The sequence below is a fragment of the Canis lupus genome, chromosome 21 (assembly GCF_048164855.1).
Source record: "Canis lupus baileyi chromosome 21, mCanLup2.hap1, whole genome shotgun sequence".
NCBI classification, from domain to species: Eukaryota; Metazoa; Chordata; class Mammalia; order Carnivora; family Canidae; genus Canis; species Canis lupus.
The window spans coordinates 32,874,271-32,891,323 of record NC_132858.1 but is presented as its reverse complement, the minus strand read 5'-3'; the positions used below and the strand labels follow the sequence as shown (position 1 = coordinate 32,891,323).

At 34.6% G+C, this 17,053-nt stretch overlaps 1 protein-coding gene across 17 annotated transcripts in view; it reads right to left on the bottom strand.

The window, feature by feature from the left end:
* The window catches only part of SEMA3A (semaphorin 3A), a 454,397-nt gene that overhangs the window by 143,740 nt on the left and 293,604 nt on the right, over positions 1-17,053 (bottom strand). For 7 of the 17 annotated variants that reach the window (XM_072791326.1, XM_072791328.1, XM_072791327.1 and 4 more), the window contains one exon: positions 2,139-2,296. In XM_072791326.1, coding sequence (XP_072647427.1) covers positions 2,139-2,296 — 158 coding nt within the window. The other 10 variants (XM_072791332.1, XM_072791336.1, XM_072791337.1 and 7 more) reach the window with 10 other exon arrangements.

The following is a 17,053-nucleotide window of genomic DNA, read 5'->3' as shown; positions in this document are numbered from 1 at the left end:
AATAGACAAATATATGTGAATAATTAAGTAAACTGCATTTGCTCCTATAGACAGTGTGGTATAATTAAATAATATGTTTGGAATGAGATGCTTTCTAATTAGAAATATGCCTTCCATTAGAATAATGATTTTAAACTCAAAAGCAGAGGCTTTTAACAGCACTATGACATTGGGCAAGTCACCTAACTTTAATTCATTCACTCTTTCAGTATATATTTATTACAAGTATCGTTGGCAGAAGATACTGTGATTATACCCTGGGCATACAAATGGCTCTGGGATTTTCCTCATCTATAAAACGGTAGGTTGTCTCATATGATAATTATGTCTTTTCAATTTTGGAATGAACTATTTAAATTAAGAATATTTATTACTTTATTATTCAGAGAAGAATGCTAAACATTAAATATATATTCTGAGGTATTAGGTGCTCACATATTATCTAGAGACACAGATATATGCATATATATTTATATTCATATATATCAATTTTATAAAATGATAAAAGTATTATAAACACTGAAAATTCGAATTGATATAATTATTAAAACATCAGATTTTTCTTAATCTTCTGAGGTTTTTCATTTATTATATAAAAAGGATGACTTCACTAAACAACAAAACCTTCTTACTTTACTTTACTTCTTACCTTTACAAAAGACTCTAAGGTAAATATTTCTAAGGTAATATTTACTCTAAGGTAAATATTATCCGTAAAACAAACGGATAATCAGTTTTCTCAGGCAATAAATAATCTTAGGGATACTTAGATATCATCTGAGAAGATTCAGAGATCAAATAGATTGAAAAATCAGAAAATGAATATCAAAGGTGATTTTTAAATGCCATATAGTAATCCCAAATTTTTCAATCAAATAGATTGAAAAATCAGAAAATGAATATCAAAGGTGATTTTTAAATGCCATATAGTAATCCCAAATTATATCAGTAAAGGCATTGCTGTTTTATATGATACACATAATGAATCTAGTGTTTATGCACAGTCAGAATTTTAGCATTTGATTAATAAGAATGTAAGTCTCAGGTTCAGTGGCATACTCTATTAGAGATATGAATCAGCTTTGAATTTCATCTTCATTTGATCCTCAAAGCAATATTCTCCAACCAGAACAAAAGCTTTTTATACAATTCAGTTACTTTTTAAAAATTATTGTCCAATTTGTTCATCAGAGGAACATGACTCTAAAACACTAAATATTAAGCAAAAGTAACATACATTAAAACTGATGTGTATCAAAAAATGTTATACTAGCACACTCACAGAAGTTACTGCATAAAAGATCTTTGTTCCTCAGAGAATTATGACTGGAAAATACTGACTGTGAAAAAATGATTGGCTTTGAGTATAGTATATGGACTCAGTAACATAATTTCTAATTCTTCAACTAATTTTTCAATCCATGTTTATTTTCTAAAATAGTTTATTAATTAAATAAGCCAGAAACACTCTAAAGAATAAAGATTAAACTGCTCATGTCTAAATGACCACACTTGTAAAAAACCTGACACAGAAAACTGATCTTCTAGATGAGGGTTTGGCAAAATTTGTGTTTAAAAGGCCAGATAGTAAATATTTTAGGCTCTGCGAGCCAGATGATCTCTATCACAACCATTCAGTTCTGCTATTGTTGAATGAAAGCAAACATAGACAATATGTACATGAATGAGAGTGTCTGTGTTCCAATAAACATTTTGTACAAAAACAGGTGACACACCAGATTAGGCATGTGTATGATGATTGATGAACTCTGCATTTGCTGGCAATATAGACATGTAAAAATTTATACATACATATATACACACACATCATTTCACACATGACATTGTAATATATGTTTATATTGGTTCAGGTATTTAGTTTTATGCAGCAAAAATGATATAACTATGGAAGGACAAGCTGAAATTATAATGATCATCAAAAATACTATGGTTTCTTCCTTGATGATTTTTGTGGTTTACTGCATCCATTGATTTGTTATAATCAGATCAATGCATTATTTTTACTTGCATCTGAAAAGATAAAATATTAATTTTAACAATTTTTTCCAGTTGCCACACTGTTAAATAGCTTGAGATGCTTTAAAAGAACTATAGTGTATATATTAGAATAAAGATACCTTTTGAAAATCCTTGATATTAACCAGGTTGAATGAAAATATGTGATCCTTTGCTCCAACATACAGCCTACTCCGTTCCTCATCCAAAAGGAAGGTATGATAACTGGAGCTGTTGGCCAAGCCATTGAAAGTGATTACACTGTTGGATTCCAACATTTCTGCAAGGTAACAAAGCAAGACAATTTGGTGTTAATGTGAGGTCCTACATGAGCATGGGCTCTTGGTACAAGGTAATACCGCCTGCTGTAGTTACCAGTCAGTGGCTGTTCTAAATGAGGATACTAAGAAATATATAGGAAACTTTTTTTTTTAAACATTTCATTGAAATGGAAGTCATACTCATTAGTTTGCTGATTTCATACTCAAGACCACACACTCCTTCAGAAGAAAGGGACAAAAATACCTCATTCACACAACTGATCTGATGGAATTTTTTTGCATGTAATGATAGAATGAAATGCTCAGTATTGTATATAAAATGTCTTTAATTTTACAAAGACTTTTTTAAAGGGTTTCATTTGTTCCAAGTCATAACCTACAAGTATAAACATAGGGGACAACAGAGCAAGGTAGTATGGGGGAAACACTGTCTTCACTACTAGGTTGCTTGGGGTTTCTTTTCAATGAGGAATTTTTACTTATCTTTTTGACCATTAAATCATTACTCTACCATCTAAATTTTTTATACTATTTGTGTAACGGACATATACAGAGAAGCCAAGTTAGGTTTTTATGAAAACATAAGTTCTATGAATTTTATAATATGACTCCAATTTTTCAGTTTGTTAGCATTCTTCTATTTGTTTTTCCTGTAAAGGGGCAAATACTGAACCTTTAAACCTATACCTAAGTGAGAAAAATATTCTTAAAAACCCACATTAATTGTAAGTCCACTTTTGCATTAGAAAGGCAGTTGTTAATTATCATAAAAGAGGTTTTGTTTAAATATCTGCTTTAATAAAAATTATATGTATATGCCACCACAAATACCCTTCCATGGGATGGAAATGCTGAGGATTCTCCAAAACTGTGTCCTGAATCAATAATTCAAATTTTTCCAATGCACATATAGTAGAACCATACACGTCCACAAAATGTAGAATGTGTTTTCCAAGGACAGGAATGAGCAATGCAGACCCTTCCTGCTTTCCAGCCTTGAGTCTAAGTCATTAGCCATTTGACAAATTTCCTTGCTTTCTCCATTTCTCCTACTGACTTCTCCATATTACTAAAGATATTATTTCAGTGGAGGATAAAGTTCCATCTCCTTAACTTAGCACTAAAGGGCAGGTCGCTACCATTTGAGTTTAGACCCTAACCCAGTATTCCCGCCTCATGTCCTGTAACCTACAGGGAAACATGCTCTGCAGTTGTCCACTCTTCAGCCCTTGCTGCCATTGCTCCTGACATCTACAACTATATATTACCTTGACAAAGAAGTAGCCATTCTTGGGAGCTAGTTCAAATGCAAGCTCCAAGAGATTTTCATAGAAATAATTTCTTTATAATATTTTGCTTAAATTTCCCTTATAGAATGTATCACACTGTTAATCATTCATATAAATAACTTATCTACCAGAATTAACATTCCCTCATGTCAGGAAATATGTAATTAATAGCTCACTACCCACAACTCACCTGGTTTCTTTTCCTTACGACCAGTGAGTAAATAATAAACTGAATGTCTATCTATTGATTTACCTATCCATCCATCTAATACACAAAAATATGATAACAAATTATTAAAAAATGATTTTCTAATTTATTCATGAAAAACAGTAAAATACTGGGCTAGCCTTATTCCACCCTCCACCCCCACCAAAAGAAAAAAAAAAGGAAGGTAGGAAGGAAGGAAGGAGGGAAGGAAGAAAGGAAGGAAGGAAGGCAAGCGGGCAGGAAGAAAGGAAGGAATAGACAGAGTGAGAATTTCAGTCATATGGGTAATATCTGAAATAAATGAGTGCTACTAGTGTCCAGAGAGAAAAAATAGAATTTGCTACATGATATCTGAATTTAAATGCCATCCTCTTGTCACTGTCCAAATAACTGCAGATACTCAGTGCTACAGAGATTCAGTATAAGACTGAAATTTCAGGGACGCCTGAGTGGCTCAGCGGTTAAGCGTCTGCATTCGGCTCAGGGTGTGATCCTGGGGTCCCGGGATCGAGTCCCACATCGGGCTCCCTGCATGGAGCCTGCTTCTCCCTCTGTCTGTGTCTCTGCCTCTCTTTCTGTGTCTCTCATGAATAAATAAATAAAATCTTAAAAAAAAAAAAAGACTGAAATTTCAGCATGACTGTGTGAGGATGGAAAGGGCTACTCTGAGAGGTAGGGACTACATTACTGGATGTGTTCAATGACTGAATGGCTGTTCAAGGAGATGATAATTATCAAATAGAGAAGATACCCTTCAATATTCCTTCCAGGTCTAAAATCTATAATAATTCTACCCTAATACAATATAAATCAAACCATGGGGAGCTAGGCAAATTGAAAAAAAAGTCAGCTGACTCTAAATCAAGACAATTTTGTAAGTATTGATAGGAGGATCCCTTAAAAGACACAAAGGTGGATTCTAATTGGAAACACATAGAAACTACATAAGGAAACTTTAAGCATCAAGTGGAAGAAGTTATAGGAAGACAACTACTATATCTGCAAGAACATGGAATCACCCAGTTATGGCATCACCACAGTATTTACTAGCTATGGCAGCGAGGATGAATTCCTTATGCTACCTGGGCCTCAGTTTTTAGAAGATGGGGTTAATATTATATATTCTAGAGCTATTATGAAGGTGAAGTTAGGTAATTCATATAATACCTACTACAACATTTGCAAAGTTAAGCACACAATCACCTGTGTATATAAGTAGAAGTAAAATATTAATATGTTCAATCTTCTTGACCAAAAGTAAGAAATTAAGGTCCAGATGGAGGACACTGAAAAATTACTTTACTACCAAATATTTTAACTTGTTAACACAATAATTTTGCATGGTAAAGGGATAAATAAGAGCAATATGCTCTTTGATTTACATTAATATTAAATATAAAGGTCATTTTAAGAATAGTGAAATATTCTTTGCTTGCCAATATCTGTAACCTGAATTTTAAATAACAAATGCAATGCCTATCTATGTTATAATTCCAAACATTGAAAATACTCACCTAATTGAAAAACAAGTTATATTTTATAATTCGTTCAGGGAGAAATCGCTGATTCCTCAGTACAGACAACTTAGAGAAAAGTCTTTGGTGGTTTATATATGACATCATTATGGAAACAAACTAACTTTTAAAAAATGTTACTGCTGGATCATTTTATTAAACACAAAGACATTATTTTCCTGGAGTATGGGATAGCAGCTGTGTTTTCCATCACTTTGAAATATACTGATATTGCCTAATCATTCTTTTTTGCTCCAATTTCTTTAGATGTTCCTTCCTACCAGAGACTTCATATTTCTTTGTAGCTGAGGAAAGAGTCTTTTTGAGGCCCTCCTGGTACTGAGCCACAGCAAATTCTGGATGGCTACAGGTTATCTCACCACTTTCCAGAACAAAAATACTTAAAATTAGAGACCCATTTTCTAAATCTAGATAGATCTCATATTCTTTAATATAGTTTACTTATTTAAATTTATTGTTTTTCCTATATGTAGACACAGTCAGCTATAATTGATAATAAATAACTTCAACCTTGACTCCACTCCTCCAGATTTTAGGAGTTCTTTTTAGTTTCTGTTTTAGAATTTTTACCATGATATAAATTGGAACTGGAACTAAAATAAATACTCAGAAATGTGAGATATTTAATATTTCCCTACCTTTTCACATCCTATGTTCATATTCAGACAAATAACAACAAATAAGGAACAATCTACATCAATTTGACTATGATGAATCCTACCAGACTACAGCTTATTAATTCTTTTTGGGTGTAATTCAGCTTTTTTTTCTTGTTGAGACATTACTTTAACCTCTACATGCTGTGTCAACCATAAAGAGAAGTAAATGCATGACCGTAATAAAAAATGCCATTTCAGACTAGCATTCTTTAATGAACTTTTTATCCTAAATTTGAAAGGTGATTAAATAAGCATTGCTTATTCCAGATCACCAAACAATTTAGTGACTAAATAGAAGATAAACTGATCATAGAGTGAAGCACATAGTTTGGGCTTGATAAGTGTTATTATCACCATTATATTATAAGACAACGTTGACAGTAAGCATTAAGTGTATAAATGTTCTGAATGGGAAAATCATTTCATATAATTTCAAGCAGCAGAGTGATCACTTATAAATACATTACACTCTCTTGTGATACAGTTCCAAAATATGGTCTTATGAAATTCAAGACAATTATATATAACTTCATTTGATATATTTATTTTTAATTTAATAACACAAGCAGAAGAAGAAATGAAATTATAATTAATTTTTTTAAAGATTTTATTTTATTTATTCATGAAAGACACAGAGAGAGGTAGAGACATAGGCAGAGGGAGAAGCAGGCTCCCTGCAGGAAGTCCGATGTGGGACTCAATCCCGGGACTCCAGCATCATGACCTGAGCCAAAGTCGACGCTTAACCGCGGAGGCACCCGTGCTGCCCATAATTGATGTTCTTTAATCAGAGTATCCTACCAACTAATTATTAGAGATGAACCATGATCTTTCCTAGTGAGTCAATTCTAATTTTCATTCTACTTATTTATAAATTTTCAGATCTGCCTTTTTCCCTGAATTCATCATAATCTCTAATGTAGCTTTATTTGAATAAAAAAGACATTGTTAGTGATCACTATCAGTACATTATTTAAAATAATGAAAAATTATTTTATGAACTGATGCTCTTCCTATATGATTATTTTAACACGAGAAGAAAAAAGATGGAAGAATTTATATCAAAATCATACATGACTACTTATCTCTACACTATAAAGCTGGAATGTTCCTGTGGTATTCTGCTTATCTTTAGGATAAAAATAGATTTCTACAGATGATTATATTACAGTAACCGGGTCAGATTCTCAAAAGGCAATGAAATGAATACAAATTTCTAGAATGCAAGACCGCCCAGAGTTAGACGTTTTTATAGTAGGATGAAGAACTGCTTGACCTTCAAATCCAAACAATAGCCACCCTGTTCTTCATAAATCTGACCTCCATTACATTTCTCATTTTCTCCAGCTCTTTCTCTTTTCCTTTTTTTGCTTACCTGTCCTCTAAATTTTATAGCATGAAAGGTAATAGGACCCTTCCAGTTGCTGGACTCAAATTAATTGCCTGATTCATTCATGGTTTAGACTTATGGTCTTTTCCATGACTTGAGCTTTGTCCATTTTTTTTTTTTAAGATTTCATTTATTTATTCATGAGAGACACAGAGAGAGGGAGAAGCAGGATCCCTATGGGGAGCCCAATGTGGGACTCGATCCCAGGACCCCGGGATCACGATCGGAGCCGAAGGCAGATGCTCAACCCCTGAGCCACCCAGATGTTCTGAACTTTGTCTTTTCACAGAACAAAGATCCCATTTAAAGAAATCAAAGCTGGATCTATATGAAGACAAATATTTTGAATAAATGATGATTACATCAAGACATTTATAAATATTGGACAGTTCATTAAGGTCCAAAGTTTTAGTACTATATTTTGTGCTTCCAAGATTACTTTTTAAATTTCATAAACCAAATGTTTCCAAAGCAAAATAGGAGCTAAAATAAAAGTTGGCCACTTTCTGTTGCATTATAAAAACAACAAAAACAAGTACTATTGACTATCATATCATTTCATAGAAACAAAGGAGGCATTTTATTAAATTAACAAAAAGAGGAGAAAAAATACACACTAAGGATAATAACCCTTAGACATGAATAGATTATATTGTAGAAAATGTTACCTTATTTTTACTACTTTATTTTTATTTCAGCAAAGACTTGTTTTTATTTTTTTTAATATTTATTTTTTATTTGACAGAGAGAAAGAGGGCATGACCAGGGAGAAGAGCAGAGAGAGAGAAACAATCTCCCTGCTGAGGGAGCCAGAGGCTGGGCTCAATCCCAGGACTGTTGAGATCATGACCTGAGCTGAAGAGTCAGATACTCAACTTACTGAGCCACACGGGCACCCATCCAAGGACTTGTTTTTAAAACTATTACAGAGAAGTAACTTTCCACAGATTTATATTTGGCAATTACTTCTCTAAGATAAATTGTCAATGAACTCTATTCCTAGCATTTCTAGTCAGTGCATCTTGCTATGACACAAATAGAGTTAATATTAGTGGATGTCTACATGCTTTGATTTATTTGGTGATGCTGAGTATATTCTCTCAATTTACAAAGTTTGATATGTATTGTTCAACTATATTTAGAAAAATCTATCTGCTAATTTTAATATATCAAAATAGGTACCAAAATTATACATCCTGGTCTGAAGGTAAGTTTCACCTTACCTATTTTCTCTCCCTATGCCAGAGGTCAACACACTCTATAAAACACAATCCCACCACCTTTGACTAAAATATTTCTCCAAGTTTTTCCAACTCATTTCTTTATGTTTGCTAAGTCTGATCTCTAATGTCTCCCAAAGCACTGAATTTATGCCAGGACTCTTCTCTGCCAGACACTTCTATTTGTGGATGATAGGAATAATCAGCTTCTTGACTTGGACAAACTCCCTGATCAAGGTACAAGGTGCCCACATTTGAGTTTTAGACAAGTGAAGATCTATTACCAGCTCAAGCCCAGCTCCCATGCTGCTAGATGTCACAGAGCTAACCACACTGTCATGGAATGATAGTATATTTTTCCTCAAATATGCTTGTAAAATATCAAGACCAGGCATATTTGTGATATTAATCTGTTTTTCATTTTTTATAATGTGAAAAATATGTGTGGAAAGTTACTTCCTCAAAGTCTAAGCTAGTTCAACAAACATATATCCAGTCCTTATGTATGTGTAACACATAGGCATTGGCTAAGAAGTACGTGGATTATAAAGATTAATAAAACCTTCATGGAAGTTAGACAAATGCCCTCAGAGAAGCAAAAGCTAAATGAACAACAGTGACAATAATAAGAGCTAGAAAGTTAACAGGAGGGAGAAATTAACACCTGAAGGAGAACTGGACAATCCTTGGAGAAAGAACTTGGCAATTAAACCTGGCCTTAAAAAATGTGTAAGAATTTGACCAGCAGAATGAGGTGTAGAAGAGCATTCCATGCCAAAAACTGCTAAATGCCATCTAGGTATCCTCATTAGTCTCCTACAACAACGCTGTAAGGTGATAGTTTTCATCCCCATTTTTTTTTCTCATGAGGAAATGTACTCAGATAGATATTAGGAATATCCTAGGTCACAGAGGTAGTGTGGTATAAAGCCAAAATATCCACTTCCATCTGACATCAGGGGCCAGGTTCTTTTGGTCTTACCCTATTCTATGTCTTAAATATTTATATTATTTTCTCTATACTTGAACTTTATTGCACAGTAATAACTCCATGGGTAATCTTTTCTCCAAGTGTTTCCTTTGTCACTAGCAGTATTTTGACATGTGTTAAGTGTGTATCTTCCAAGACAGATTTCCCTCTGAAGGCCACACAAAGGTTTCTCAGAAACCTCCATTTAGATAGTGCATGGACATCTCAGAGTTTGCAGGACTTGAACAGAACTCACTCCCTTTTCTTCATTACTGATATCATCACCTTTCTGTATATTTTAAAATTGGTTGCAGGTATCATTCATTCAGCTAGAATGCTGAAATCTGGTACATATCTTCATATATTTAGGTAATACAGAATCAGTAATCAAAGGTTAACAAATCATAAAATTTGCATCCTCAAATGCTTTATTACAGAAACAAATTCTAGGAATCTATATGGCTATTAAGTTATTAGAAAATGTCCACAAAGAGTCCACAAAGTACAACTAAAGTACAAAGGTGGCACCACTACCACCACCACCATCATCATCATTATCATCATCATCATCACAACACTTGTATTAAAGGTACTGTTCTAACCACATACATACAGAGGATGATTTTCTTTTTTTTTTTTTTCCAGAGGATGATTTTCAATTAACTACATGACATTCTATCTATAGTTACCACAGCTTAGATATTCTCTATTCTCGCAGTGTTCTCCAACTTTCATCCTCATGTGCATAGGGGAATCTACTCACTTTTCAGAATCCAAATCAAGCCTCTCCCAGCCTTCTAAGAACTTTTTTGCTTTCCTCTGCAAAACACAGTGAGTGCCATGTACAAATGTAGATTAATCACACTTTATCTCTTCAGCTTCCTTTCTAGAGTTAAAATGTGCTGTAATTCTAGATCTAGAACTTTTTCCTGGCTTTTATTGCTGGCACAGAAACGAGTGTCTCAATAAATATTACTTAACACAGCTTTTATTTTTTAAGTGTGACAAAAAGTCAGCTAAAGTAAGTTAATAACAAGCATCTACAACCCCCCCCACAAATGTAGCAATATATCTTGTATGTCAGATTATATTCTAGCTTTTCTAATTAGTTTTATATTCCATTCAAATGACTGATAGGATTATGCTATCTAAACCCTAAATTATCTACAACCTGTCTATAAAATTATAATAAAATGGTTAATTTTTAAAATCCTGTATGTTAAGTACTATTATGGTCATTTTATACACAATAATCACATTAATCAAGTTTTCAATGTTTTGTTTAACTAGTAACATTAAACATAAAACCACTGCAATTGCAATAGCTTAACTGGTTCCCTAGCTTCAATTTCTTTCAACTTCAATATATTCCTCAAGGTATCACCATATAAATGGACCACAGTGCATTTTAAAAACGCAATGCTTTTAAAGTACCTGCACTCATCATTGTTATCTTACCCCGGGGTCCCTAATAAAGGCACAGGTCCCTAGTTTTCCTTTCCTACCTCATCCTATGCCTGTCTCTATACGTTCCTACAATTCTACAACTTTAGTCTTCTCTAAACCTGGCTGGCCCTCTCCTGCTTCTAGTTTATTTTCCCCTATTCTCATGTTCCAAGGTACAGTTAGAAGCCACCTCACCCATGAAAGCCTTGAGAATTAGCAGGTATTACTCCCTCTTCTGATGTCCCACCCACTGTGATCACCACACACCCTAATGTTTTAATTGCATGCCACTCATTTGCATTCATATGTGCTTTAGGCCTCTTAGATATAAAGTTAGCACAGTGCCACATGAGTCTAATTATCTGTAGAAGAAATGGTTAACCATATACCTATTTATTAAACATGAGATCTAAAAAAATCTTCAGACTATGAAGTCTGATTACTTCAATTTACAAAAAAGCATAAATGACTTTACAATGAACAGTTGCAGAGGTCAGATTTATATTAAATTCTTCTGGCTCTCAGTTTAATGTTCTTTCTTAATAAATTTCTAGAAAAATTATGACTTTAATTTTTCACGTAACTTTTGCTGCCTGATCCTTGGTAAGTTTTTGTGCAAATAATACTCAAAATATAAGAGTTGCTAATAATTTACAAAAAACTAATGCATGATACTAATTTTTACTTCGCCTAGGAAAAATAAAAATGAATTTAAATGTGATTATTATGCAAAACATATGTTTTGATGTGAATTAAAAGTGATTAATATAACTATACATTGCAAATGATCACTCATTTCTATGCCAGGTGATTAGTCATTAAAAATTTCCAATTAAAGCATGGATCCTTCTTTTATAATTCACACTGGTTTAATTTACTGCATTGAGTGATAGGCTAGGAGTCCAGAGACTGAAACTTTGTTTTTGATTCTGTCTTTGTGTCTTAATTACTTGTAAGGTTTTTATTACCAGCATCTGTTCATTAAATGCCTATGAGAAGCAAGGATTATATTATCATTAGCAAACTTTAAGAAAACAAAATAGGAGGCCTAACTAAAACAATTTAAAGTCTGATTTTTCAGGCAGTCTTGGTCAATTATTTACATATACCATAGCATATATTCAGTGTGTTCTTCAAATAACTATCATATTTCACATGCTATAAGGAAGCAAATGTTTTCTGATATTTAAAAATTGTATACTTCCTTTTTTTCCAGTACCAAAATTGTGAAAAAATATTCATATATGGAGAAATACATACCACTTGTTACATGTTATCTGCTCTACATAGTCACTATAAGAATTTTTAAAAACTGCTTAAGTATGATTTACTTGAATTTTTCTAATGCTGAGTAAACGCGCTTCTTAAGAAACGGAGTATTTCATTAGTATTTTTCCATCATTTCCACCCCAAGATATATTTATGGGAAAAAATATGTCTTCTTTGTGGATGAAAACGGATACATGCAAGTATGAACATCCTGGAGAATATATTTATCTCAGTGTTTTTGGGTGTCCCTTTTTGATTGAGGTGAGAATCTATTTCTTAGAGTTGGAAGAGAGAGAAGGTCAAAAGAAAGTCTAGGAGATCATATGGACATTCTCACGGATCAATTGGTAATCAAACCAGAGGAGCAGGTGTGTGTAGCTGGGGTACAAATTTACCTAAACCCTAGATTTGGTTGACAAAGAATATTTACTATATGTTTATCAAATGAATGAGTAGATGGATTTCTGATTAGGTAGATAAAATGAACATGTTTATGAGCATGTAACAGTGCATGTGGGTTAGATTACCCATAATTTATCCTATTCCCCTTACTACTTCTAGTTTCTTCATTCTCTAAATTGCATGGTATCTGGGTGTCACAAACACAATTTGAGTTTGTCAGTTAAAGAAGTAGAAATTGTTCACCTGAGAGCTTATTTTACTGTCTTTATTGGAGGGTGAGGTTAAATAGGGAGGGCATTCATATGACATACCTAAGCATGTCCCCCCTCATTTAACTAGAATAGATACATTTTGATCATGAAGACTTCTGGCTTGCCCATTAAAGGATTTTGTTTCAATCAGATTTTCCTGTAGAGGATGGAAGAGAGATGGGAGAGGAGGGTGTTGAAAATCAATGAACTTAAAATATCTCTAGATGAAACCATACAATGTGTTCTGAGTTCATTCTAATCTTAATGACAATAATATCCTATTTATGATGACACATTATAAATATGTTTCCTCTAATGTATTTAAATTTGGAGTGGTCACATTTCAGAATTTTTAAGCAAAGGAAGTCAGATGCTCTAATGAAGTAGGTTCATAAGATTTCATTGACATTTTGTAATATTTCTACATATACAAATGAAAGAGGGAGATGAGATTATTATATAGATAATTTGGACAAATTAAGTTTTCCTATCTTCTAATCTGCCCAAATATTTTCTTTTTCACAAAAATTATCTCATGGTATTAGTTCTAAAATTTACTTAGTACCAAAAAAATAAGTTAAGCATTTGATCTTACATAGAAAATGAGACAAGTTGAAATTGTTCAATTTTCTTTTCCAAACACATTCTGCTTGCTCTAAGTGTATTCTAAGATTGGGTCATGTTCACAAATGTTCTGGGATTGAATTTAAAGATAATGTGAGCCAGGTTTAGTTGAAGAGCCCTAAAGACAACTCAGTGATTCTCTAGGATGAAGCTAAGAATCCAGAATGTTTGTTGAAAATCCTTGCTTTCCCAGGGCCCATAAAGTCAAGGACATCTCTGGGCTGAACAGGACAGCAGACACTAAACATTCTCTAGACCAGTGCAGGACACACAGACATTTATCTACACAAGAGCAAAAATCTAACTCAGAACCAGATTTATGTCTTCTAGAATGGGCAAAGGAAGTAGCATAAGTCTACCTCTTATTAAACTTCCGTCTATACCTCATCAAAAATGTTGTTTCCCTCTTATAAAACAACAAAAAACCCTAGCCCAAAACACTAATAAAAGTATTAGAGGGGATCCCTGGGTGGCTCATTAGTGCCTGCCTTTGGCCCAGGGCGTGATCCCGGGATCGAGTCCCACATCAGGCTCCCTGCATGGAGCCTGCTTCTCCCTCTGCCTGTGTCTCTGCCTCTCTCTGTGTGTCTCTTATGAATAAATTAAAAAAAAAAAAAGTATCAGAATGAATGGTAAGTAACAAACATTGTTTAGAATGAAATATGACCTCCTTTTAATCTTTGACTTAACACACATTCAAAATGAGACTGTCCCATTAGTTTGAATACAGAGAACAACAGGGGTAAAACTTGCCTCTGCACGGGTGAAGCAAAGTGTTCGTGTTACTAGGTTCTAATGAAACCCTAAGAGCAGTTCAATGTCAGCATGAAGAAATCATTCTTATAACATTATCTAAGGTCACCAATTCCTGAATTCTTTCATTTTCCGGATTCTTTTTATTTGGCATGTAAATGGTTGAAGATTATCTCTGCCAATCATTTATTTATAATATTACTATTATTACTATGCTTTGGATTAAATAACTAAAATGATTTTATATCTTTAAAATTGTAATATTTCTTCAAAAGTAGGTATTTTTAAAGTTTCTCTTCAAATTAATAAATTGTTATGAAAACAGCAACCTATGTACTCCAGCCTCATGAACTTGCTTTGAAAGCTCAGACTTTGTATTACACTAAGTCCCGAAGTGGCAATATATTTTTAATAAGCTTTCTGATACCTTAAATATTTATTTTAATTTTATACTTTCTTTCAAGGCAATTATCTAAAACAGGCATTTGTTTCTTGTTAGGCTAAATGACACTACTGATAAGATTCAAAAAGTGGTAGAAACTAGAATTACAAAATCAAGAAAAATATTTCCAGCGCTCCCAATTATAACTGTTCTTTTATCACTTCTAAGCACTTGAAGGAAAGAAATTACTTCTACTTTAAAAACTCAAGAAATTAGTTTAAAAGTTCATAGCTGAGTTTGTTTGATGAACTTAATGACTTCCACCTCATTTAGTAAATCAGAATCTAAAAAATGTTACACTCAACCCTCTTGATAGGCTCTGGAGTTTATCAGCCCTGCTTTGCCACTTCATTAGCTGTCAAGAACCAGTAAGTGATATTGCTATGAAAGTCTTGATTCAGGTAGTTGAAAATGCTCTTATTGCAAAAGTACCAATTATCAGCAGAAGCAAAGCCAAAAGACAGTCTATCAGGAAAGGCACATCATCCACATACATACAGTTGGTTATCATTTTTGTAGACATCAAAGAAAGAGAGAGCTTTTGAACTATCAGTAGTTGATTTGTAACGTTCAGGAAAAATACACACACTGATTTAATATACACTGCAGCAGAGTTATTACTGACCTTGGAACGCCTACCTTATAATCATGTGAGAGCAACAAACTCAGGATAAAAATAAGTATTTTCTTCCCAAAGGCTAAGTGCAGAAAAGATAAAAAGATGCACTTTTTAATCTTAATGTTTAGATGAATTCTTATACTTGGTCCTACAGGATTCTTGTGGCCAATCTTTTACTAAATGTATATTTGTTTTGTTAATTAAACAATACTACCATGAACACCCTCTTTAATGTACATATACTGTTTGAGGTTCAAAACATGACATTAGTGAAATTTAATTTTAATTATACAGCTTATTTTCCCCCCACCTTCTACAGGATTTCTCATAGTTGGTAAACAGAAAACAGGACAAGCACATGCGTATAAAACCTTGAACATCCCAAACACACGTTAGAAAATAGGTCTGGGACACTTAGATGCCATTATCGATATATTAAAAACTGCGGAAGCTATTTCTTTACGTACTGAAAGCAAACAGGCATGTTAACCAACGGGCGATCCCAGGCCGGGGAGCCCCACGAGCCCCAAGGGCAGTCGGAGAGAACGCGGCGCACGTCACCATATTCCACTTCAGGTTAAGACCTTAAAGACCTTTGGAGGGCGAGCTGCGAGGAATTTTGTATAAGGAAACTTTATTAAACCCGACTTTGGGCGGCCGGGGGCTCAGCAGGTTGGCGTCGCCCTCGGCCCAGGGCGCGACCCCGGCCGGATCGAGTCCGCGTCGGGCTCCCCGCGTCGGGCCTGCGTCTCCCTCGGCCTCAGCCTCGGTCTGTGCTCTCACTCTGTGTCTCATGAATAAATAAATAAATAAATAAATAAAACCTTTAAACAAAACCCTGACATTTCTCAATCTTGTATGATACAGACTCTTTTTATATAAAAGCACTCCTATTTTGAAGAAATATTCAGGGAGATACTATCATTATTCACGGCCCACTCTAAGTACGAAAATCCAGCTTCTTAATAAACACTGGGATATTAAATGAAGAAAATAGTTTGATGGGAATTATTTTTAAATGACAGACGTTTTCTAGGCTAAATATTCTGAAAAACAAACTCAGACCAATTCCCCGCGTTGTGCTGTTGTCTTTAATTCCCTTATATTTTAGGCAGGTAAACGTGCGGTGATTCCGAGGCGGCCTGTTTCTGCTGGTTCCCTAGGAGGATTCTAACTTATTTTTAATATAAATTTCCAAAGTAAAAAATATATATTTTCAGTAAACGGAATCTGAGAAAGGTTATAAAATCGGTGCAATGAATATTTAATGTCTACTTCAGCTAAAACTGATTAAGAAGCACTGAATAAAAAAACTGAACACTTTCCTAGAACGGCAATTCTTGCCTAGAACTGAAAAATACAACGTGTCACTTCACGTTTTCTGAGTCTCTCAAGCTCTTTCTCCCGGTCCGAAGGGGTCTGCGCGTGCGCGCCGCCGGCCGGGCCTCCCGAAAGGCGGGGCGTGGGGCGCACGGCGCAGGCGCAGGCTCAGGCGCAGCACACGGCCGCCCCCCCCTCCCCCCGCCCCGCTCTGCTGCACACCACGCGGGGCTGGGGCCGTGTGTCCTGGGGGAACGAGCGCCTGGGCGGCCTCGGGGGGCTGAGGCCCGGCGCCCTGATCGTCCTCCCGGCTCAGACCCCGACGGCCGCGGGGCGCCCGAGCCGAGCGGCACCATGTC